This window comes from Sesamum indicum, linkage group LG2, assembly GCF_000512975.1.
Source record: "Sesamum indicum cultivar Zhongzhi No. 13 linkage group LG2, S_indicum_v1.0, whole genome shotgun sequence".
Lineage (NCBI taxonomy): Eukaryota > Viridiplantae > Streptophyta > Magnoliopsida > Lamiales > Pedaliaceae > Sesamum > Sesamum indicum.
The window spans coordinates 3526829-3551682 of NC_026146.1; the positions used below are offsets into that span (position 1 = coordinate 3526829).

A 24854-nucleotide genomic window follows, 5' to 3' on the forward strand; every position below is an offset into this window, starting at 1 on the left:
CCAACACCCTTTTCAATTGCCTTGAAATGCATTAACTTCAATTTTGAATGTAATGCTGCAGTTTTGTTCAAAATCAACCTCCCATTGCATTTGATTGAGATGAAACAACAAAATTTTTATTAAATCAGATTTCGGTTTTTGAATGGGAATTCATGGCCATCAATTTGTCTTCATTGCCATGTTTAATTGCTGGTTTTTGGAAGCCTATATAAAGGCTTGCATTCTTTCATTTGAGAACACACACAACAATTATTTTTCCAACATTTTCTCCCTTATGACTCCTCTGTCAAAAATGGAAACGTCATTACTTTTTCTCATCCTTCCCTATGTCTTGGCAATTCCCCACATCTTGGATCTCTAGTGCTCCCGATCTTCCTAGGTATTCTACCCGTACTTGTCCTACTCCCTTCAAGTTTTTTGTCAGAACGTCTGAATGCTTTTCATTCTGATCCTCGTGAACTAGTACATCAGGCCCTCCTCTTTCGTTGTGGGTTGAGTCCCAAGGAAGTGGCCTTGGATACAACTGCTGGTATAATCTCCTGACGCATTTTAATTTACAGCTTTGATTATGTATGAAAATTTTGTGCTAACGACCTTGTATTTCCTGTAGTCAATATGTTCAACAAGCTGCTGCAGGATAAGGCCTTGGGTGAGGGACAGAATCCTAGAGGTAGATCCTCTTCCAAATGTCCGTTGGCTAAAGTCCTTCTTCAACTCCAGCGATTTCGGTTTCCAAAGGGAAATGCTAGGCGGAACCCATGTTGCCTCATGCAAAGAAAGCCAAAGCCTCTTTCGGCTTCTTCGCTCAACCTGTATCGAACCCTCTACGAGTTGACAGTCTTCTAGGGAGAAGCTTAGTTCAAAGAGTTCCAATCTCTGCTAAAGGAGGAGGGTGAGAGCAGCCGGGTTGCTGATTTTGTGAAGGGACTTTTCGGTCTTTCCGGTAAGTCCTTTATGGAGGCCCTTTTTTGTGATCAAGTCATGAATTTGTTGGCATCATGCGCAAGTAAGGTAAGGAGTAAAGAAGTTTAATTCCAATATATGCTAACCTGAAGGATCTACTTACCCTATTTGTAGACCATCTTGTTGATTGGTGTCTTGCTGGAGCGAGGCGGGCCTATTGCAGAGGATGCCCAGAGGAGAACAGAAGAGCTGCAAGAGAAAGAGCTTAAGCATGAGACCAATGTTGTTCATTTGAAGTTCAAAATATCAAGTCTTCATGATCGTTGGGAGCAGACAGTGTTAAAGCTTCAGGAATACCCTTCCACAGAGGTGGGCAAGAAGCGATTTGATGAGCTATGGACCAACCTGGCAGATTTCAAGAAGCTGGAAGAGTTTTAGCGCCTCGTTGCAGATAGTGCATTGAAGTACTATTATCATGGATATAGGACTTGCATGGGGCAATTTGCTGATGCTGGTTATCCTCCTTGGATTGCTCCTATTGATTTCTTAGATATCCATGCTAGACATGCAGATGCTCCCGAGCCTGATGAGGAAGTGCCTTAAGAATTGCTCGAGAGCCTGCTCCATGTCCCTCCAGAAGGTGAGGCTCCAGCATATCCAGAGGACCCTATGGTGGAAGATGTTGTTCCTTTGAAGGTAGTCCCCCACGGTGACGATGATAGCACCGCCCCCATGTTTCTAAGTAAAACTTGCTTTTATTTTTTCTTGCTTTTCGACAAATAATACTACTGCCTTCTGTGTGAGGTTTATGGAAATGCATGTTTGTGGACTTTGAATGCTTTTGAACTCTTATTTCATTCCTTGCTTTATTGATTTATGCAATATGCTGCCTTTTTCTCATATATTGGTGCTTTGAATGAGATTCCTGCAAAGGCTACTATAACCATTAGGAGGAGCGGGGGTGATTGTCTTTCCTCCCTTATAAACTAAGTGTGATTCTGCTCTAGGCGTAGACCTGTTCAGAGTACTTCTCTTTGAAGTGAAAAATATGAGATCAGTAGGATGTTTTAAAACTGAGAGTGCGTCAGCAAGGCAGCTTAGCTAATTGTGTGCCAATAGGAATTTGAAGGAGGGCAACTTAAGCATGTGTGTGTACACCAGCATGGCGGCTTAAGTAAGTGTGCCCCAACAAGGCGGCTTAAGTGAGTCTCCGCCAACAAGGTGGCTTAAATAGAGCTAAGTATTTGTACTGTGCATTTAGTTTTGAGATTCTATCCTGCAATCGTCATGAGAAGAAAAGCAAAGGCTGCATTTTTATTTAGAAAGAAGTGCTTTGCATTTAACAATCAGCTTTGTAAGTAAAGAAATTGCACGAGTAAAACTTCCTAAGGTTGCAAGCACTTCATGGTCGGGAAAGCTTTCTGCTATCTATGTCTTCCAATTCGTACACACCAAATTTTATGATCTGGGTGATTTTTTAGGGTCCTTCCGAATTAGGGGCTAGCTTCCCTACCGGTCCTAAAGCGCCAGCTCGTTGGAGTATCAAGTTTCCACTTGGAATTCTCCCCTCCGTACCTGTTGATTGTAAGCATTGACTACCTTCTGCTTATACCTTTCTATGCAGGTACGAGCATCTTCCCGTACTTCATCTATCAGGTCCAGATAAGCTCGTAAGAAGCTGTCATTATTTTTCTGCTCATAATGTTGGATTCTAAAAGTTTCTAGTTCTACTTCAGCCGGGATGACTGCTTCTGACCCGTACACTAGATTGAAAGGAGCTTGTCTAGTGGTGCAACGAGGAGTAGTTCTATATGACCACAAAACTCCTGGCAACACGTCTACCCACTGTCCTTGTGTTAGCTTTGTTTTGATTCCTTGAACTAGGATTCAGTTAGTGACTTCGATTTGCCTATTTGTTTGGGGGTAAGCAAAGGACATGAAGCGTTTTAGGAAGCCTTGCTCGGTACACCAATCTTGAATTTTTCAACCCTGAAATTGACAACCGTTATAAAAAATAATAATGCGAGGTAAACCATACCTGCAAATGATACAGGCTAAAAGCTCCTCCTCCACCCACTTGCTGAAATAATCTACCACAAAGAGGAATTTACGTTGTCCTGCTGCAGCTGGGAAAGGTCCAACTATATCCATCGCCTACCGAGAGAACATACAAGGTGCTGATATTGTTCTAAGGGCATCTGCCGGAGCATGAATGATGGAGAATGCTTCTGGCATTGCTCACATCCTTTTGCCCACTTTATGACATCTTTCTTGAGGGTTGGCCAGAAATACCCGATTCGCAAAGTTTTATTGGCTTAAACCATACCATCTACGTGGGATCCGCAAGAGCCTTCATGTATTTCCTACAATACATCTCTTCCTTTCTCCTTCGACAGACATCGGAGATAAGGTTGAGAAAGACTACACTTATATATGACACCATCAAATAAAGAAACCTGGCTGCCCTGCTCTTTAAGCGGGCTGCTCCATCTCATCAGTCGAAAGGGTACCTTCTATGAGGTAGTCCAGGAGGGGTTTCCTCCAATCTGTCTCAATTTGCAATATAGCTATGTCAATTTAAATAAATTTTTGACGAGGGTTCTTATACTGATAGTGCGAGTTTTACAATCAACCAGGGTGCTGGCTAATTGGGCTAGATAATCAGCTTTGTTATTTTCTGTTCGAGGAATTTGGTGGAGCTGGAAATTTCTCAGCTGACTAATTAGCTCACCTATCTCCTGGAGGTATTCCTTCATCCTTTCCTTTTTAGTTTCATACTTGCCTTCTACTTGATTAGTCACGAGCTAGGAATCGGAGTAGGCGATTAAGTTTTTAGCTGCTGCATCTAAAGCTATCTATATACGTACAATGAGCGCTTCATATTCGGCCTCATTATTTGAAGCTTTGAAGTCAAATAGTAGTGCGTATTCTAACTCACCCCCCTCTGGGCTAGTGAGAACCACTCGTGTTCCGCTGCCAGCAAGGGTGGAGGAGCCATCTACATGTAGTAACTAGTTACCTTCATCCTCTTCCATGAGCGTGGCTTCATTCATGAACTCGAACAAGGCTTGGGTTTTGATAGTCGACCTGGGCTAGTAAGAAACATCATATTCATTGAGCTCGATAGCTCACTTGACCATTCTTCCTGAGCTTTCGGCTTTGCCTAAGGCAGCTCGCAATGGGCGTTAGTACGCACACAAATAGGATGCGATTGAAAATAAGGTCGTAACTTACGTGCTGTTATAATTAAAGCGAAAGCTAGTTTTTCTACCGTAAGGTACCGTTATTCAGTCCCATGCAATACCTTGCATACATAATGGATAGGGTTTTGGTGTCATTCTTCTTTTATGAGCACAGAGCTAACCGCCTGCTGGCCTACTGCCAAGTAGAGGTATAAGGGCTCGCCTAGTGTTGGCTTTGCTGAGTATGCTTTCAAATCCTAAAACGCCTACTGGCATTCTTCATCCCAGATGAAGTTCTTAGTTTTTCTTAGGGCTTTGAAGAATGGAAAGCTTCGCATCACTGATCGTGAGATAAATCTGCTGAGAGCTACTATATGTCCTGCTAATCTCTGTACTTTATTGAGGTTAGTAGGAGCTTTCATCTCTTGGATAGCTCAAATTTCTCGGGATTGACCTCTATCCCCTTTTCTGGAACCATATATCCTAAGAACTTGCCATTTCTTACTACAAAGGTGCCCTTGGCCGAATTGAGTTTCATGTGATATTTCTTAATGTATCAAATGTCTCTGCTAGATCATTAAGGTGTTGGTCCATTCGCTGGCTCTTTACCAGCATGTCATTAACGTACACCTCCATATTGCGTCTTAGCTATGCTCCAAACATGCGATCCCCTAGGCGTTGATAGGTAGCCCCTGCATTTTCTAATGCAAAAGACATAACAATATAACAATAAGTTCCTCCTAATGTGATGAAGCTAACATGCTTCTGATCATCATGATTCAACATTATTTGGCGATAACCCTGCAAAACATCCTTTAAGCTCAATAATTCATGGCTCGAGGTGGAATTCACCAGTTGGTCTATATGAGGTAAAGGATAGAAGTCTTTGGGGAATGCATGCCACGGAAGTCAACGCAAATACGCCGCTTGTTACCTGGCTTGGCTACCAGCACCATGTTGGATAACCATTCTAAAAACTGGATCTCTTTTATTTGCCCTACTGATAGCAACTTATTTACCACTTTTTGTATAATCTTATCTTTGTCAGGCCCAAAATGCCTCTTCTTCTGCATTATAGGGGGAAATTTGGGCCTATGTTTAGACTTTGCACAACTATGCTGGGATCAATTCCTATAAGATCCTTAGCTGTCTAAGCAAACACGTCAACATTTTCCTATAAAAGGTGGTTAATTTTCCTGCTAATGTGGGACTCAACTAGGAACCGATCTTGGTAATCTTATCTGGTTTTCCTGGCACCAGATGAATGCTTAGTAGTTCTTCAGCTAGCTGGACATGAGCTTGAACTGCGCCTTTCTGCTCGTCCTGCGGTATAGAATTCTTACTACTTTCCTTACTGGGAAGATGCACTTCCATCTTGCTGCTGATGCTCTTTACTGCATCCACATAGCACTTCTGTGTTGTGTATTGATCACCTTTGACTTCTCCTACCTTATCTCAAACTTCAGCTTCATATGGTATATAGAGACAAAAACCTGGAAAGTGTGAAGGTAGGTCGCCCTTTGATCAGATTATATGATGATGGCATGTCCATGATTAGAAAGCGAACCATCCTGGTCCTTCTGGTGGGTTCCATGCCTAAAGAGAGAGGAAACAAGATTTGTCCCAACGGGTGTACGTCATCTCTTGCAAATCCGTATAATGAAGTATCCATAAGTTCTAGTAGGATGTCCCCTAACTGCATTTGCTTATATATTTTATAGAATAGGACATCAGAGAGCTACCTGAATCTACAAAGATGCATTGAACAGTATAATTAGCCACTGTGACAGAAATAACAAGTGCATCATTATGGAGTAAATGTACTCCCTGGGCGTCAGTAGGACCAAAATGGATCATTCGTTCTTCTGTTGGCAACTTGTCGTCTATCTCCTTGTAAATTCTAGCAGCCCTTGCGTGGGCGCATCTGGCTCATCTTGAATCTCCATCAGTGGGTCCTCTTGCTATCATATGGATTATCCCTTTAGAGGGAATATTCTCCAGGCTTGCTTTTCTATCTGAAGCTCCCTTATTCTTATGTTCCCTTTTGCGGGAATCCTGGTTTTGTTGTTCAATCCTGCAGGAGCTGTGTTGTCGAGAATGTTCTTCCTTCTATTCCCGCTTTTTCTGTTTGTCCATGTATTATTTAAGGTATCCAACTTGATGAGTCTTCTATTTCTTGTCTTAGCTGGCGGCGGGAACGATTGGTATCGTGTCTATATTTCCTATGGTACCTGCAGAAATATTTAGAATTTGGGACCCGAGAGCCCTCCTCAGAGCCTTTAGGCCACTACAGGGCAGGGAGTCGATCAATAGCTATAAGCATTCTGGACTGGTTATGAGAGGTGTGTAGTGGTCATTCTTTCGATCAAGGGGATTGAAACGTCCTTGAGATTTTCCTCTGGGCCTGCGGGTAAATTACGACTCACCTTATTTCCTCCTATCACATCTATTATTCTTTACCAGCCAAGCATCCTCCAAATTCATATATTTTTCTGCTCGATACATCTAAAAAATATGAAGCCAGCTTCCTAACCAAGGATTCGAATAAAGTTCCTCCACGAAGTCCCTGGGTAAATGCACTGACAAGCACCTCTTGGTGGGCCATGGGGACTTCCAGTATAGCTGTGTTAAAACATTGGATATAAGTCCTCAAGGTTTCGTTCTCTTCGTGCTTGATTCTGAAAACGCTAATAGCTAACTTCCGGCACTTCTAGCTGCTAGCAAACTGGTGTTGGAAGACGGAACTAAATTCTACAAAAAATCTACTGATCTAGCTGGAAGCTGGTCAAACTATTGTTGTGCAAAATTCGTTAGTGTAGTAAAGAAAACACGACTCTTGACATCGATATAACCTGTTCAGCAAGGCTGCAAAATTATGGATATGCTCAGCTGGATTAGTAGTACTGTCATAAGCAGGTAGGTGTGAAGGTGCTTGGAAGTGAGCAGGAAGTTTTTCCATTATTGATGTGTTTGCTGAAAGGGATGCCCCACCTAGCAGGCATGGTCTCTTTTGCTACCTGCTGGCGGAGTTCCACCATCTCCTTCTTCAAGGACTACCAAATACCAGGGGATTGATGTCCAGTACGAATTTGCTCGTCCATGCCTTGACTTCCTGGTGTTCTTCCCCTTTTCTACTGGGAAAAAGGTCCTGCTCCGTTGACTTGAGAATCGCGAGGGTCAACTTGATGTTTTCCATGATGAACTGACGAAGCTGCTTACAAAAAAATGGGTTTAGAACAGCAGGTCCAATTGCTTGCTCAAGAGTGGGAGTTGGGACAGGAGCGTTAGCTCCTGGTGCTGGGTCTAGCCCGAGAACTTTAACATATCCTAAAGTAGGATCTGCGGGTGGAACAGTAGGTCCAGATACAGTAGGGAGAGATGAGTCTCCCTCATAAGATCCGTGGTCACCTCCATTGATATAATTCGTCATTTCTCACGCCAAAGCTCAAGTGTTCTCATAAACAACACCAATGATGCATACCAAAAATTTGACCACACCACAAGGGTTGAAGAATTTTCACGAAAATCCTGCAAAATAGAGGTTAGCACTTTGATACTTAAATCAGTAACGGATTAATAGAGAAATAAAAGGAAAACTTCAAATAAAGTGATAAGAATGGTGATATATGATGTGAGAGTGATAAATATTAGTGGACTGTAAAACATAAGCTTGAAATATCCTAAAAATCAAGAGAGAATGGTGTAAGAAAGTGAGAATTTGAGAATAAGTGTGATGTTGAAGACATGCCCCAGAAACCTGCTCAAGACCCCTATTTATAGGCTTGTACACAATTGGATATGCGGTAAATTGCTGAGTTTCATACGACATTGAAAAGCTCTTCGAATTGTTTTTTTTGCATTAAACCTTTATAGATTTGGATATATGTGAGTTGGACGGAACTCTGCTAAACTGCCTACAATCTGGGAATTAGTTATTTACATACTTTCCAGCTCATTTATACTCGATTTACCTGGAACCACTTGGGGATATTTTAGTATGATGTGTACAAACGTGTTGGCAATCTACATGATATGTGGCCCCAACTATGTAGTGTCCTATCAGGCTGGAATGATCTTGTTTCTTGAGTCTGCCAGTTCAGTAAAGTAGCAGGTAAGTCTGTGGGCCTTTCTTCCCTACCGATGGGCCCTTATCCATCCTGCTGATGAACCAGTTGGGCTCTTAACTGGCTAGGTTAGTATGCCTAACCTGTGGGCTTGGCCAATAATTTTAAGGGGCATCATATATATATATAATGTAATAGACAGAGCATTTCATTGTAGTTGAAAGCTACTCACCGTTAATTCCTCACAAACAAAACGAGTTAAATGCAATTTACTCCTATGATATTTGAAATAAGCAAATAATCCTCTATGAAAAACAAATTAACAAATTAACTCCTATAATTTGGAAATGGAGCAAATTACTCCCCTATCAATGGTTTAGATAAGGGGTAATTTATTATTTTTTCCACAAAGATTTTCTTACTAATTTCTCATATCACATGGGGTAAATTGCATTTTTTTCTAAAACATTCTATGGGATTTTTTGAATATATCTGAAAAAAAAAAAATGCAGAGAAATAGGGAAATTAATGATCCTTCCACTAATCAGGATCATTATGGTGAAGCACTACTAATTCTGTATGATTGTTACTGTGGTAGGTAATGGAAAAATTGCATTTTTGGCCCAATAATTTACATTTAAGTACATTTTTAGTTTTTTTCTTACAAGATTTTGCATTTAGTATCACAATTTGAAATCTCATTTTCTATCTCTCTATTAGTTTCTATTAGAAAATTGAAGGAAAAAACCACGTGTAAGCCACGTTGTAATCTTTTTAGGATGGAGGAATATAACTATGTGACTTGTATATGGTGTTTTTTTCATCAATTTTCTAACAAAAGTTGATTAGAGAATTGAAAGTCAGAATTTCTTAAAACTATGAGACTATCTTGAGAATCCCTTGAATATACGTAAAAATATATAGTCTAAATAATTGGACGGAAAATGCAATTTTTCGGTTAAGTAATTATATTCAAGAAACATGTCTTTCTATGATTTTTCTTATAAACATCTTATTTAAGTGTTTATAAATTTTTTATAAAAATTAAAAGAACTAAACTAAATTTAAAATAAAAACCCAAATTAAGTCAAAGAAAAATTAAGTAAATTAACCTAACAATAACTTTTATTGTTGTCAATTATTTTTTTCTTTTTTAATTAACCTAACATCCATTTTCTTTCTTCTGTAAAATTTTGTTCTCAACTTAAAACTCGACCATTAAGTTTTAATTCTTCTCAAGTTAGCGAGCTTGAAAATAGATCTCATTTTACTATCATTCTTTGTTAATTAATAATTACATCCTACCAAAATACCTATTAATCAGTACCTCATAAATGTAGTTTAAGGTTTTTTCGTCGTTTTAGAACCTTTAGCACCAAATTAGGTTTAGCTGATTTCTTACAACAGCCATTGTTCATCAAGCTCTCATCAAATCACTCATCCTTTCTCCTTATATACAACAATCATCATTTCGAAATGTGATCGTCGTAATTTATTTGGAGTTGATTCTGTTTTTTGTTTCACGTGACTTCAAAATTATTTATCGTATAATAACTGCAAATGAATAAACATTGTGGCATTATAACCAGAGTCAGACAAACATCTAACACTTTTTAGAAGGTCGTAGAGGAATATGAAACGTTCAAAGAGTCTTCTAGAAACTTCTAGAAGCCTCAGCAGATCTCTACATAGTTGTAGAAAATAAATTGAACATTTTTAGAAGCTTGTAAGGAAATCTAGAGGATAAAACATATCCGTTAGATCAAAGGAAAAAATGCAAGCAACTCCCTTGTGATATCGCAAATGAGCAAATTACCCCTTGTGAAAAAATAAATAACGGTTTACTTCCCTATATTTTTTAAAATACAACAATTTACCCCCCTATGATTTTTAAAATGAAGCAATCTACCTCCCTATATAAGGAGGTAAATTGCTTCATTTTAAAAAGTATAGGGAGGTAAATTGCTATATTTTTTTTCACAGGGGGGTAATGTGCTCATTTTTAATATCACAGGGGGATAAATTACTATTCACCCTTAGATCAAATAGATCTCAACAATCCATTATGGAGGTGGAGTCGTATAAATAGTCCTTGAGAGTTAATCTACTAACCATCCACCTCACAAGCTCTTTTGTAAAGCTTTGCGTTGTAGTATAAGCTCTCTTTAATTTCTCGCTACTAGTTTTCTATCTGTCAAAGTTTTTTTTCACTATCTTGGATTAGTAAGCTAGGGATAAAACTATCTTTGCGTCAAAACTAGTTCAAACTTATTATAAGGTTGAATTTTTTTTAGTTTCACCCGACTTCGAAATTATTTGCAATATATACAACCATAAATAAATGTCATCACTTTTTAGTTCTCGTCATTTGATCTCCTATAAAATTCCAAATCAATACACCCAAGAGTTATTAGCACTAAACTCCTATCCTCTGGCATCATAGTGCCAAAGTTGTTTAACTTTGGCTCATTTTCAAGTGCTACTAAAATATTTTTAAGCATGATATCTCCATAGATATATTTCGTGTTATGTTATTTTTTAAGTGTTCATCTGATCGCATATTCAAAAACTAAGCATCTTGTATGCTCAATAAATAATGACCAATTAATTTTGAGATTTTGGGATGAACAATTTTTTTATTTGTTAAATTGTTAACGTTTTATAAATTGACCTTATTCATAGTCCTTTTTAAGGCGATGACTTACCCTGGTAGTTCATCTATGTTATCATCTGGTATGACATCTTTGTAGACTTGTGCAACAATGGAAGGCCCAGTCAAGTGTGATGCACATTGTTTCTTCATATTTGATCTGCTCATCACTTCTGAAACATTAACATCCGGATCACTGTCAAACTCATTAAACTGCATCTGCTTAAGTACAACTTTCAAACCCATTTGAAGCCATCTCTTAAAACTGCAATTCCTTATCACTAAGGTTGTGACATTAGTTCACATGAAGTCATTCCAAATTATGATAGTTTGAATTAATACGATTTCCATCCCAAGATAGCAATTTCATGGCACAAAGTTGAGTTCCATTGCCCCACCAGTGGATAACCTTGTGCAATTTTGATAATGGATCATTGGTTCTACACGGTAAAAAAGTTGAGTACTCTCAATTTGGAAAGAAGTGCATTATTGATTGCAACCAACTCTTTTGCCCATGAATGGACCAACTAAGGCTAGAAATATTTAGGTATTCGAGTCCACGTCCACTGACAATGGCTATTGTTCCTTTTTGTTCAAGCTTGCATGAATCAATTTCTAAATATGCTAGAGTTTGTCAAAATCTTTGAAAGGCAACACCGATTACACTTCTGTAGTGATATATGTTAACGATCATGAGATGATGACATTTTTGGGAAAGAGCTCTTATTCCATGATTCGAGATGAGCAAACAGGAGAGATTCACATCCTTTTAGAGTTAAGCAAGATTTAGACAAAGTTTTTAATTCAATATCCATCATGTTGCACTAACAAAGACTAACTATCGTCAAAGGAGGTCAACCACTGGTAACGAAGGAAAGGCATGAGGGGTAATGCTAAACAAATATCTAGATGCAAACTTTCCAACATCAACCATACTTAAGCAACATGGATAAACCTGAATCTAGGTGCTACATGCATCCGATGACGACAATGACAATGTGGTGTCGAGTTTCAAGGGAGTAACAAGTGGCTGATTGGGCACATGCAAGGGAATTCATCAAGTTTTGCATTGTATTAGTCAATTTTCTTTTCAGTCATAGATAGGTGTGACAATGAAGCAGCCTTAGTTTGGCAAAAAATGTGGGTCTTTTTGCTATGATCGAAGAATTCCCCTCTGTTACTGATGTATTGCAGCATGATATTTGGTCTTGAATGAAATTTTGAGTACTATACTTTTTTTCAAAAAAAAAAAAAGAAGAAGAAATCAATGTACTATACATATTTGATCCAAATAAAAGTTTGAAAGCAAAGATTAATTTCAATTCGTGATTTTCTTATTATGTCCAATTATGATAGTGTAGTCTATATATTTTATCATACTCATCAAATTTTATTGCGATCAATAATTTTCTTTTTTTGGTCCTTAACAATAAATATAAAGACAAAAAGAAAAAAAAATAAAAATACTATACTCATCTTCTTGGAAGAATCTGTAGCAAAATAACAATGAAATTTTGTTTTTAATAGAGAAAGCGACTTTAATAAAAGCTAATTTTTTGCTGTCAGAACTAAAGATAATAAGTTGCTCTAAAATTAGTAAAATCATTAGAGAGAAAACAGTTATATATACATAATTTTAGTTAATAATAGAGTTTGTCTGCTTATGGTCATGAAGAAAGAGTGAATAAGTTTGCTAGTTTGAGTATGCTTACTGGTGTTTGTGTGTGGTTGATTGAACATAATGGAGCTCTTAGACAAGTCAAAAATGACTTCAATGCAGCTTTAGCTGATTATATATTAAGTTTTAACATGTGAACTTGGACCAGGGGATAGCAGATGCAGATGCAGATTACTCTCAAGTACAAGTTTTAGCCTGGTAACTTGTAGATTTTGTAATTAGATATTTTACATGTTGTAATGGTACCATGTTGTCATGCATTTCAATACAGTCACAAAATCCATGACATTCAGTATACATAATTGTATCTCTTGAATGATCATATGTAAATATAAAGCTTCAGAGCTGTATTTATTGGTATTAGTGATTCCATATCTGTTACTCTATTAAGTTGTTTAAAAGGGACTTTTATATTTTTGGAGCAAATATCCGATGGTGAATCAGTAACCAATGGAGTTGTGAGAACTGAACAAGAAAGCAGGTTGTTGGCTTGTCTTTCTTGAGTCTCTGATGGACCTCTTTGGCTTTTGCTCCAACATTTTTATATATTGATTCGACACAACAGTCCGTTATAAAATCAGTCTTATTTGACGTATATATTCCTATACAAAATTGGAAACACACTAGTTTCACTCTATTCTCGAATCTCGACTGCAGTACACGGTAGGAAAACTGACCCTATTAGTTGGATTACGAGGCGGCATCAACATATAAGGGACAACGTCAGCCGGATTATTAGGCATTTCCGATAGGACAACATTATTCACCTCCAGCCCTGTCCCTATGGGGTCGTTCGGTGTTGAAGGAGGAGGGAGCAGCTGGCAGTTCATAGCCTGTGAGCAAAAACCATGTAAACGTTGCACGTTATAACTTTGATTTCCATTGAGCATCCGGATGCGACTAGTGCTTGCTGTATGATTGATTTGACAGTTGGTTCGTGATTGACACGGATCGTCAGTGGGATGCATCGTCGAACGCATTGATTGGACGTGTGCTGCGCTGGTTGATTCATCGGCCCACACAACTTGAGGGTCCCCCAGCAAATGCTCCTCGATGTTATTCAACGCCATAGCGACCCGGTGGTAATTGCTAGAAGTGATCATGGCCATGTTGTCTTGTGCTTGTGAGGAAACAAGTTGTGGCCTTCCAATGCCAACATTAATATTTCTCCAATCAATCCCTTGGTTCCCAACTGTGTACGTGTCCATCTTTCTCGACAATTCGTTTTGCAACGCAAAATTCAAAACTGTCGTAACAATGGTAACTTAAATTAGTTGGCGAAACAACTCAAAATCCGTAGGTGTAGAACGACAAATTTCACACAACATAGTACCTGTCGTAGCCAGACTTGGAGTTTGTCTGGCAGGAGTCGCTCTTGTTGACATTGTGTGATGAGACTGGTAGGGATACTGCAACGCTGCTGATGATGCAGACGACGAGTTGCAAGTACATGGTAACTTTGGATCTTCAAACAACGATTCTAAGTCAAAATGCAGCGATGGTTGGCTTGGAAATGGTTGCTGACTTAATTCAAGAAGGCGACTGTCGCATGACAAAAGCTTCTGGTAGTGAGTGTTGAGCACTCCAGACGGGAAGACAACAGTGTGTATCCTAGTGATGAAGACGAGAATTAACATGAAAAACTTGCATAACAGTTAAGCCAAGCATAAACGTTAATTTGTACGTTCGGACATAGACACCTGAAGGTGGAGGCTTGACGGTCAGTAAAGTCAGGTACGAGGTGCCAAATAGTATGCTTTCTTGGTTGGGGATCGGTTTCTCCAGAGAAGGAAGGCGGCTTACTCAACTGCACGCACAAACTATGTCATGTCAGTATGGTCACAATCTCCACCTAATCATTCGATTTAATCGTAATTTTAGTCGTGTAAGTCGTTTGATATTTTGGTTCTATAACTTATTAGGATAACAATTTATTGCTTCTATATGTTTTTCAATTTTCACGATTTCATGACAAAATCGGCCAAAATTTTCAAAGTTGATGGAAAAGTGACGACTTTCCAGCCAATTTTCATCACTTTCTGGCTGATTTTGTCCTAAAATCGCGTAAACTATTAACCGAGTAATTACAGAACCAAATTTCCAAAAAATAATAGTTTTTACGAGATCAAAAATGGATTCAAGGTTAATGACTCATTCACACACATCACTTACTGTAAAAGACAGGGAAAAAGAACATAGGAAAACTAGAAAACGACAATGCATGCATTAACCTCAATTTGAAGAAGTCCAACTTCGTTATCTTGCATATTGGCTCGAATGGCAGAAATATCAGACCACACCATTTCGATTTTGTTCTTCAACGTGCCGGCAAGAATCTCCCAAACTATTCTTTTCTTGGCGTAGTACAATTTTGCTACCAAATGTCCCTCATGTTTTGAAGTCATCTGCGCAAAATCTCACATATATATGTTAAATGACAAAATAAATTTATCCATGGGGGGTTAAGTGTACTATAAATACATACATACCTCCCAAGTTCCAATATTTATATATTTTATAGGGAAATTGGAGGCCGTAAGTTTCTGGGACATTGGCAGAGATCCCACGTTGTCCCTTCTTCTTCTACGCCCTCTAGGCCTTCTAGGCGGATAGCGGTCCGAGCTCCCCTCGTTGTCGTCTCTTGAAGGATGTGCTTGCGACAATGCAGATAGTCTGTTTTCCAACAGTTCTTCAAAGGAAGGTGTTTTTCTCAGTGTAAGGCCGATGGGGCTCGACAACTCAGGACCAATTTCCTACAAAAGAAATCCAGATGAAAGAGAGAGAAGAAACACATACACTATCTTTGTTTTCATGTTTTCGTATTTATCGAAACATGATAAAACACCCAATATTTAATTTTGTATTTTTACACTTTATTTGTGTATTTTTTATTTTTCAATTTTTTATATATAATATATCTACACTTATACATATAATATAAAAAAGCATGATTTGATAATAAATAATGATTTTTATCTTTTAAAAATACAACATTAGACATACACTATTGATATATATACATATTAAAAATATATATAAAAGAGATATAATTTGATAATTAACAATGACTTTTATCACCTAAATCCCAACATCAAACATACACCAGATATTTTAAAATATTTTAAATTACCTCAAAACACAAATACAAATACATTATCTATTTTCAATACACACTTATCTTTCTCTATTTTTGTCTCTATCTCCAAAATACAAAATAAAGCACTCAAAACCCATTGAATATTATTGGCCAATTCGTTTCGGGCTGAAATAAGTAAAAATAACAGGCCCATCTGTCAATGTTAAGAAAACAGTTGTATGGGTTGGTGCGGTGAACGAATAGGCAGCAGGCAGGTAACTGGAAAACAATATGTATGTTGGTTTCTTCATATAGGACTAGGACTGCAAACGTTATGATAAAACCCTCATGCAAGACTTGGAACAGGAACTACGTACTATGTCTGAATTCGACTTGTTAAAGTGTATCACTAATAAAAAGTTGATAACTTGCGTTCGACTCATGTATGATGAACTACTAACAAAGTAAGATAAAAACACAATCATCTATGGATCGCAACTTTATAAAATTAATTAAGTTTGTAAGCAAATATTGTAGACTTGCATGCATGGATGCACATGCAAATCAACACGCAGAGAAGAGAGGCAGCCTTGGAAAAAGTTCAAAACAGCCTCAAAATACTGACAAAACCTAAGACTGATAAACCCATTACACAAAAACACAAACAACTGACGACAAATCCATGTCCATACACACATCATCAAAAATCTCCAAGAAAAAAGGAAAAGAAGAAGAAAACAGAACGAAAACAACAACCTTCAGACTAAACGCAGGTGAACGTCGAATAGCAGTGGCGGGAGAGTGCTGATCAGAACTCCCAACTCCAACAGCACTGTGGACATTGATGCTCTGATTCCCGGGCTGATGAGAATTCAGGTTGTCCTGAAAGTCATCATACAACCCTTCTTCTTCTTCTTCTTCTTCTTCGTCCAACGGATCAATGACTTCTCCCCCACCCGCCATGTTTGTGTTCGACGAGAACTCTGAATTCTTCGGGTTTAATCAATAATGTATACTTCATCAACAAATAATGATTACTCTGACTTTGTCGCACTAATAAATAGTATAAATTTTATATATGTATATATCACAAAGATCACTCCTCTTAAATATTTAATTTAAAATACAAAAATGTATCAAGAATTCCCTGTACGACATTGTCAAGATGGACACCCATCATGGGATCATCGTTGGATTCGTGTGTCTAAGAATTTTTACTTGGTAATAACTCTACAAGAAGTGGATTTGTTTTTCTAAGTAGCTAAAGAAAAGAAAATTAGTAATATATAGAGATGGTGTGTGAGAAGAGGACTGTCCACATGTCATAAACCCTTTTTAATTTGGGTAAAATTATATTTTGATCTCATAAGTTTGGGAATCAATATATTTAATCCCACATTTTTTTTAAAAGTACACACTTAGTCTTAAAATTAAATTTTTTTTCACACATATAGTCCCAAATGACGTTTTCCGACAAAAAATTAATGGCATATGCACAAATGGCGTGCCCGTTAATTGACGGGACTTTTTGAAGGGAAGCGTTGAACTAAATGAGTAATTTTAGAAAAGCATAGGACTAAATGTGTTCACCTCCTAATCTATTGGACTAAAAGTATAATTTTATTTATTTGACTGGTATGTATTATTCTATTTTTTTAGGAACAAGATTGTACATCAAATAGATTTTCGAGCAAGAGGGAGCACCTCAACGGTTGAATGCCAGTGTTGAAGAGCTTGGTGTTAAGTAACAGTTCGCAATCTTGAATTGCATAGATTTAGTTCGGCAAAAATGCAAGCAACCCCCTTATAATATTGCAAATGAGCAAATTATCCCCTTATGAAAAAATAAATAGCGATTTATCTCCTTGTATTTTTTTAAAATACAACAGTTTACCTCCCTATGACTTTTAAAAGGAAAAAGTATTATTTTAATCCGCTAAGTATGCCTAATTTTAAGTTTAGTCCGATAACTATGTTCATTTTTATTTAGGTCCAGTAACTTACGAAATTGCTTACTTTTAGTGCTCTAACAGATTTTCGAATAGTTTTCCCTATCTGTATGATAGAATATATATCTCTGATGAAGTCTAAGAAACTTCATATATACATTTGACTCAACACTAACTGCTTGCAAAATTTCATAGTCTAAAAACTAATTAAGAGCTCCGTAGAGTTTGGTTCTGCTCTTCCATGGATACTAGCTCTTTCAGACGATCCAATAGTAAGTTAAAGTCATCAGCACTCTTCACAAGGCTAAGACGGACATAACGATCCTCTGCATTAAATGAGCCACCCTCGCGGCCTAGGATGTTTGCTTCATGATGGAGTACTTTGTGGCAATTTGAATCTTCTTCCTTGGCGCATTTCAGCCATGCGAAAGCTGCGAAGATAGCATAAAACTTTATTAGCATGACGAGGAACATTTAAACGCTTAATTAAGCTTTTATTTAGTACTTCCAATAATCACCTGGAGATGCTCCTCTCACTGTTTGGGAATATTTGCAGAACGAAGGTGGGATTTCTTGGAGTTTGAAACGCTTTGACAACGACAAGACGTGGTTTAGTTTTGTCCATCGACCTCTCATTGTTTTGTATGCGAAGTTGAAAATTCCTTGGCCACCATCTTCAAGAACTACCTTGATGAGCTTTAATGCTCTTAGTTGAGTGTCCTTTGATGTGCCGGAATCAGCCAATGACTTATATTTCAGCATGTTTTCGTATACATCCTTGTCTTTCACTATAGCCCATCTGTGACATATAGAAGGATCAATTACACTAACTTTTGGAAAAAGTTCACTGTAGATAACTATCATCATCAATTATATGTAGAAAGAAGAGCTTTTCTTACCCGAATCTACTCCCAGCATGGCCAGTTAACTTGGACATTGTAAAAATCATTAGGTCTTCATCGGCTGGGGCTGGAATTGCGGTGTAATGCGGCCAATAATAAGCATAGTCATGAATAGTTTTCACAGAAGGGCCTTCTAAGACAGCTTTCTTTAAGTTGCCGTCTGGATTATTTGGCGAAGCTACAAACTCAATCACATTTTCAATAGTATTTGAAGTACCGTTTCTCAATAAGGATGCATCTCCATGAAACTCAAACAGCTTTGCTTTGAAGAATTCTGTTTGTTCTTTATAAACCTGTGAACCACAAGGTGAAAATATGTATTACTTCTCGTTGTTATTTCTGTACACGTTTCAATTTTATCAATATCCGAGTTAAAAGCAACAAAACCCCGAATAAATGGCCAAATCCATTTGAAAAAAGAAGTGACAATATGATCTATAGAACATTTAAAAAGGAAAGGCCAATACGACTTCGTGACGTTGGAGTTAGTGAGCTTCTTATGTAAAACTTCAGCGTTCAAGTTGCTATTTCTTGTTTTGTTGAGGGAAGTTTTGTACTTATTAATACTTTCAAATATGAATAAAAGTCAACAATCGACCCACAATTTCCTAACACATAAAATCAATTACTGTTGCATAAAATTTATGGCAAGGATTTAAACGTACCGGATAGAAAGGCTTTTCTGCAACGACTTTGGCAGGTGAGGACATATTCATGGAAAGGGCGTAAACTGCAGCGTTGAGGAGTTGGGTTGAGCCAGCTCCAAAAACAATGTATCTTCCATCTGTGACTGCATTCTTGGTGATGGCATGTAGCTTTCGAATGTTCTTTTCCAGTTCTTGTGAAATGTAAGAATTATCCGAATAGTCGTAGCTCATTCTGTGCCATCCCGGAATCACGACAGTGCTTCTGCCTGAATTTTTCAACCAGAAGGGCTCCAAGAATAATGGATCCCCGCTGTAAATAATTTTCAACAAAAATAATCATTAATAATACTTCTTCAAATCACAGATAAATAAGTACATATATAGGGATTGTTCAAACCTGTCCAAATATTAAACATTTCTTCATGATCAAGATTAACATATATATAACTACATTTGAAAATCGCAGAATGGTGTGTAATATGCAAGCACACCTGTCTGCATCTGCAACACAGTTTGGTAAAAGTTGAGAGCAATCAGGGCCGCCATAGCATGCATTGCACTCGCAGACAGGTTTGCCGTTTTCAATCAATCCATCCAGAAATGCTCGACCATGGCCCGAGCAAGAAATGGACGCCACAGCTTCTGCTTCTGCTGCCGCCGTTGTGCTCCAACTTAAGGGCTTCCTACTGATGCACAAATTAGCTATAAGAAAGACGTTGAGAGCAACGGAAACAATAAAGCACACTAAACGATAACGGTTTTGATCAGTCTTAGCCATTTCTGTGAGATTGCAAACTGTTTCTGTTGGTAATTGTATGGGATCAAGTTCCCATCTACTTATACTAGTGCTGAAACATGTCTGAAAATTGTTTAATTATTTTAACCATGTGTTCCGTGGGAAGAATAGGATTTAATTATGCATGATGATGAATTCATTACGCGTAATTAGGACAATTGTGTTTTTAATCATTGGTAAACGCAGGATGATAGATCAGATGACAGATTGTGGTAATAATTAAATAATATCAGAAGCTCATCAGAAAGCTTCATTGATGTCTGTATTCTACAACTAGTTTTTAGTTTAATAACGAAACGTCACTATTGTAGTGTGATTTTGGTAGCTTTGGAGGAAAACTGATTATTCAAATGGCTTTGTACTTATCAACACAATTATTTCTCTTTGTAGGAGTCATGAAAAGATGTTGGTTAATTAGTTGGGAAAACATAGTATAGGAGCACTCATTCTAAAGTATAATAAATTAACCAATTCTTATTAGTTATATACAAATATTTGGAATAGATCTTCTTATCAATATATCGTATATATCTATATAGATATATAGGCTTTAAGTAAAAATTACAATTGTAATCATGTAAGAATTCATTTTATTCTGTAATTTCAAATATTTCGAGGACAAAATGGTTGAAATTTGCTGAACTGAATGATAGTGAACTCAGTTAAGCACATTTGCAGCCAGTTTGGCAAATAAAGGCTGTTTATCTTCAATGTGAGAAATTGTTAAAATTACACGACATGATTGTTCAAATTGATTCACACAGGACTACACCCCCACCCCTGTACTTACATAACTAGGATTATATTTTTTTTCTGAACTTAATTAAAACACAGAGATATTGTATTTGGACTATAATTTTTTATTTCTTAGGTGTTGGGAATCAGTGAAAATAGAGTTATACGAGGAGATTATAGTGGTGCTGGAACTTAAGAAGGGTTTGACGATTGGGATTGGGGTTTTGATCATAGTATTTGAAGGGATTCTAAATGACAGAATGAAAGTTTTAATTTTCTATTTTATTTGTGACATGGTTGTAATTTTGATGAAAGAAGTAAACGGAAATTTTACTCTCGGCACAACAACTCACGAGGTGAAATTAGATTTTAGAAAGAGATTTGTTGAGGAGAGTGTATAGTGTGGTGTCAAATAAATAAATAGTCCCCTTTTTTAAAAAATAATATATGGGGTATTTATAATTTTATTGAGAGTTTTAGAATGTGGTAGAGTGTATGTGTTCATTGTGTAGCTTGCATGTAAATATTTACTTTTTTATTCTTGTAAGTAAATGAACTGTAGGGTACAAAACCAAGTGGTATCCTTTATCAACAGAAAGCCTAACCAACTATTACACTCGATTTGGAGTACGAAACTCCTTAAGAATACAAACCAATATTACAGTAATGAATAAATAACAAAAATAATAAGAGAAAAGAATAAAATCGTAATATTTGAAAGAGGCTCAGGAACAAGTCAGATTCAGTCAAGAGGGTCACGGTCACTTAGCGCTGCACCCACAGAAACTTCGGCCCACGGTTGCTCCTCACTCAGAGAGACAAGATCACAAAGATCGACCCAGAAACCCGTCACACAGTTTACTTCCATTCACTCAAAACTTCTCAAGGAATAGGTAGTGATATCTCAGATTTGTTTCTCGGTTTCAAGGTACTAAGGACACGGAGCAAGGCTCCTATTTATGGGAGAAGAAAGTGCCATTGGAAAAAGCTGAGTTGGGGTGGCTTTCCTTAAGTCATTTGCTTGGCTAAGAAGGAAACTGAGATCTGCCATGGAAGGCAGTCTCAAGAGAGAGAGAGAGAGTTTCACAGACAGTGGCACATAGGAGAAAAGGGAGAGGGAAATCTAACTTAGGTTTAGGTTAGAAACAGGTATAAATATAAAGATACCTGGGTCGGGTGAGGGCCTTCTAGGTGGGTTGAATGTTTAAGTGGATCGAGCAATGGGCCTACCAAATTAATTTGGGTCCTTGGGCCATATAATACTAACAAACTCCACCTTGGACCAAGACCCACTTAAGGGAAGAGGTCCTAGAGTTTATGACTGAATCCGTTGTTTCATCATCGCCTTAAAAAAGTTCTCCGTGGGTGTACCTGTAGAAAACCAAACAACTTGAAAGCACATGTTTGTCTGAAAATAAATTCAGAATTTTTAAACAGGTATGAAATTTTTCAAGAGGCAGACATTTGGTACCCATATCTGCAAGATTATCCTCAGTTCTGATTTTCTCCAATTTTGTAACCTCTTTACTGAGGATATCTCGAATGAAGTGATACCTCACATCTATATGTTTCGTCCGATCGTGAAACACGGGATTCTTACATAGGTTTATTGAAGATTGACTATCAGAGTATACCGTGAGTTTTTCATTGGAGAAACCAATTTCTTTAATGAGACCATCTAACCAAATAGCCTCCTTGAAAGCTTCTCTTGTGGCAATATTTCTGCCTCTGTGGTAGAAAGAGCAACTATATGTTGTAGTTGAGATTTCCAACTTATGCAAGAACTACAAAATGTAAAAATATATGAAGTTGTGGATTTTCTGCTATCCCGGTCATTAGCATAATTAGAATCGACATAGCCAACAAGTTGGATGTTCTCACCTCTTTTAGAAAATAGAATGCCAACATTTTCAAAGCCATGCAAATATTTCAAAAGCCATGCAAATATTTCAAAAGCCATTTTAGGGCCTCCTAATGAGGAAGGCCAGGATTTGACATGTATCTAACTCAAGCGACTAATAGCATATGCAATGTCAGGTCTCGTGCAAACCATGAGAAACATAATGGATCCAATCATATTAGAATAAGGAACTTTTTCCATTTTTGCCTTTTCAGCATCAGTATTTGGACTCTGAGTTTTACTAAGTTAAAAATGGGCAGCAAGAGGCACGGAGGTTGGCTTAGAGTTTTCCATTGAAAATTTCTTTAAAATAGACATAATGTAAGACTTTTGATTTAGCAAAATGGTAGTCTTTTCTTTATGTCTAACAATGTTCATGCCAAGAATCCGTTTTGCGTCACCTAGATCTTTCATTTCAAAAGTTTTGTGTAAATCTGTTTGCAAAAGATTTATGAGATGCAGGCTAGGACTAACAATGAACATATCATCCACATATAGAACAAGAAAAATTGGAGTACTATCAACATGCTTGAACATAATGGCTTCTTTTAAAACCTAATGAATGCATGAAGGAATCAAATTTCTTGTTCCATTGTCTCAGGGACTGTTTTAAATCATACAAAGATTTTCTAAGAAGGCACACATAATTAGGTTTGAGTTTGTCAAGAAAGCCAATAGGTTGACTCATGTAAATATGCTCATCTAGGTCACCATGTAAGAAAGCAGTATTAACATCCATTTGTTTCAATTCCCAGTTGTAGTGTGCAGTGAGAGCAAGAATAATACGAACAGTGGTATATTTCAAAATGGAGGAAAATATCTCATTGTAATCTATGCCTTCCTTTTGGGTAAACCCTTTTGTTACCAATCTAGCTTTATACTTAATGGGGTTTTCTTGTTTAATCTTAAAAATTCATTTGCAATCAACTACTGAGGAGTTTTTAGGTCTAGGAACTAAGTCCATGTTTAATTCAGTTTTAATGAACTCATTTCTTCTTTCATAACACTAAGCTATTTATCAGATTTTATTGCTTCCTCAACATTAGTACGTTCAGATAATTTAGCATTTAGAGCAGTGTGATAATCTCTAAGTCTAGGAGGGATTCTAGTTTCTCTTCTAACTCTATCTCTAGCAAGTTGGTAGTCATTAAGAGAATTTCCAGTGATTATTGCATCATTTTCTGTTGTTTGTTCTAAGTTTTCATTTTCTGCTGTTTGTTCAACTAAGTTTTCATTATTCTCTTCCCCTTCTTGGTTATCCTCTAGGTGTTCCTCCACCTTAGTGAAAGTAGGTTCTTTTTCCCTATGTTGAGTTTTATCTAAGCAAGGCAACTCATTTTCATTAAAAGTCACATCCCTACTAATTAGCACTTTAAATCCCCGTTGACTACGAACCCAAAGTCTATACCCTTTTATTCCCTCAGGATAACCAATAAAAACACATTTAATCGATCTAGGTTCTAACTTATCTAGGTTTTGGTGAACAAACGCAGAACATCCAAAAACACGCAAGGATGAAATATCAGATTTTCTACCAGTCCACATAAAATCAGGAGTCTTACCAGATAGAGGCACAGATAGAGACAAATTTATTAAATGAGCAGCAGTAAGAATAGCTTCACCCAAAAAGACTTAGGCAAACCAGAAATTATAAGTAAACATCTAACTTTATCAAGCAAAGTTCGACTCATACGTTCAACTAAACCGTTTTGTTGGGGGGGGGGGTATAGGGGTTTGTTCTAATGCCTTTTTATACCAAATTTTTCACAAAGTCTCGAAAAATCTTTATTGCAGAATTCAAGCCCATTATCAGTCCTAAGGGATTTCAATCTCTTTCCAGTTTTATTTTCCACAAAAACTTTCCATTTCTCAAATTTCTCAAAGACTTCAGACTTGTGTTTCATAAGAAAAACAAATACCTACTACCATGCGTAGGAACACTAGAGGGACCCCATACATCAGTATGTACATAATCCAAAATGCATGAAGACATAGAAGGATGTGATGGGGATGAAGCAGGAAAATGCACTTTATGGTGTTTACCCATCACACAATCATCACAAAAATTCAATTTTTCGATCTTGTCATTGAAAATTCCTTCCTTTTTCAAAAATTCAAGACCTTTCAAACTCATATGTCCAAGCCTTTTATGCCATAATGCAGTCATATCACATTCATTCACAGAAGCAGTTATTGCATCATAAGCAACTGAGCATAAATATAGGTTCCATTTCTTTTCAGCTTTAAAAACAATAAGTGAACCTTTCATGATTTTCATGAGGCCTTTGCCCCATCTACCTTCAAGACCATCTTCTTCTAATGCAGCACATGAAATCAAGTTGTGACTCAAATCAGGAACATATCTCACATTT

The 24854-nt window shown here is 37.3% G+C and overlaps 1 protein-coding gene across 1 annotated transcript; it reads right to left on the minus strand.

The window, feature by feature from the left end:
* LOC105179018 (tryptophan aminotransferase-related protein 4-like) lies at positions 17483–19847 on the minus strand. The gene is made up of 5 exons (XM_011102604.2): positions 19543–19847; positions 19070–19361; positions 18402–18697; positions 18021–18301; positions 17483–17933 (listed from the first exon to the last, which is right to left on the minus strand). Exons 1-5 carry the CDS (start codon positions 19827–19829, stop codon positions 17710–17712), a joined length of 1380 nt encoding a protein of 459 aa, XP_011100906.1. The 5' UTR covers positions 19830–19847; the 3' UTR covers positions 17483–17709.

Coding starts and splice junctions, on each gene's coding strand:
- LOC105179018 (XM_011102604.2), bottom strand. CDS start 19,829: ATGGCTAAGACTGATCAAAACCGTTATCGTTTAGTGTGCTTTATTGTT. Junction 19,362..19,542: donor TGTGTTGCAGATGCAGACAG/GTGTGCTTGCAT, acceptor AATTATTTACAG/CGGGGATCCATTATTCTTGG. Junction 18,698..19,069: donor CAGAAAAGCCTTTCTATCCG/GTACGTTTAAAT, acceptor TGTGGTTCACAG/GTTTATAAAGAACAAACAGA.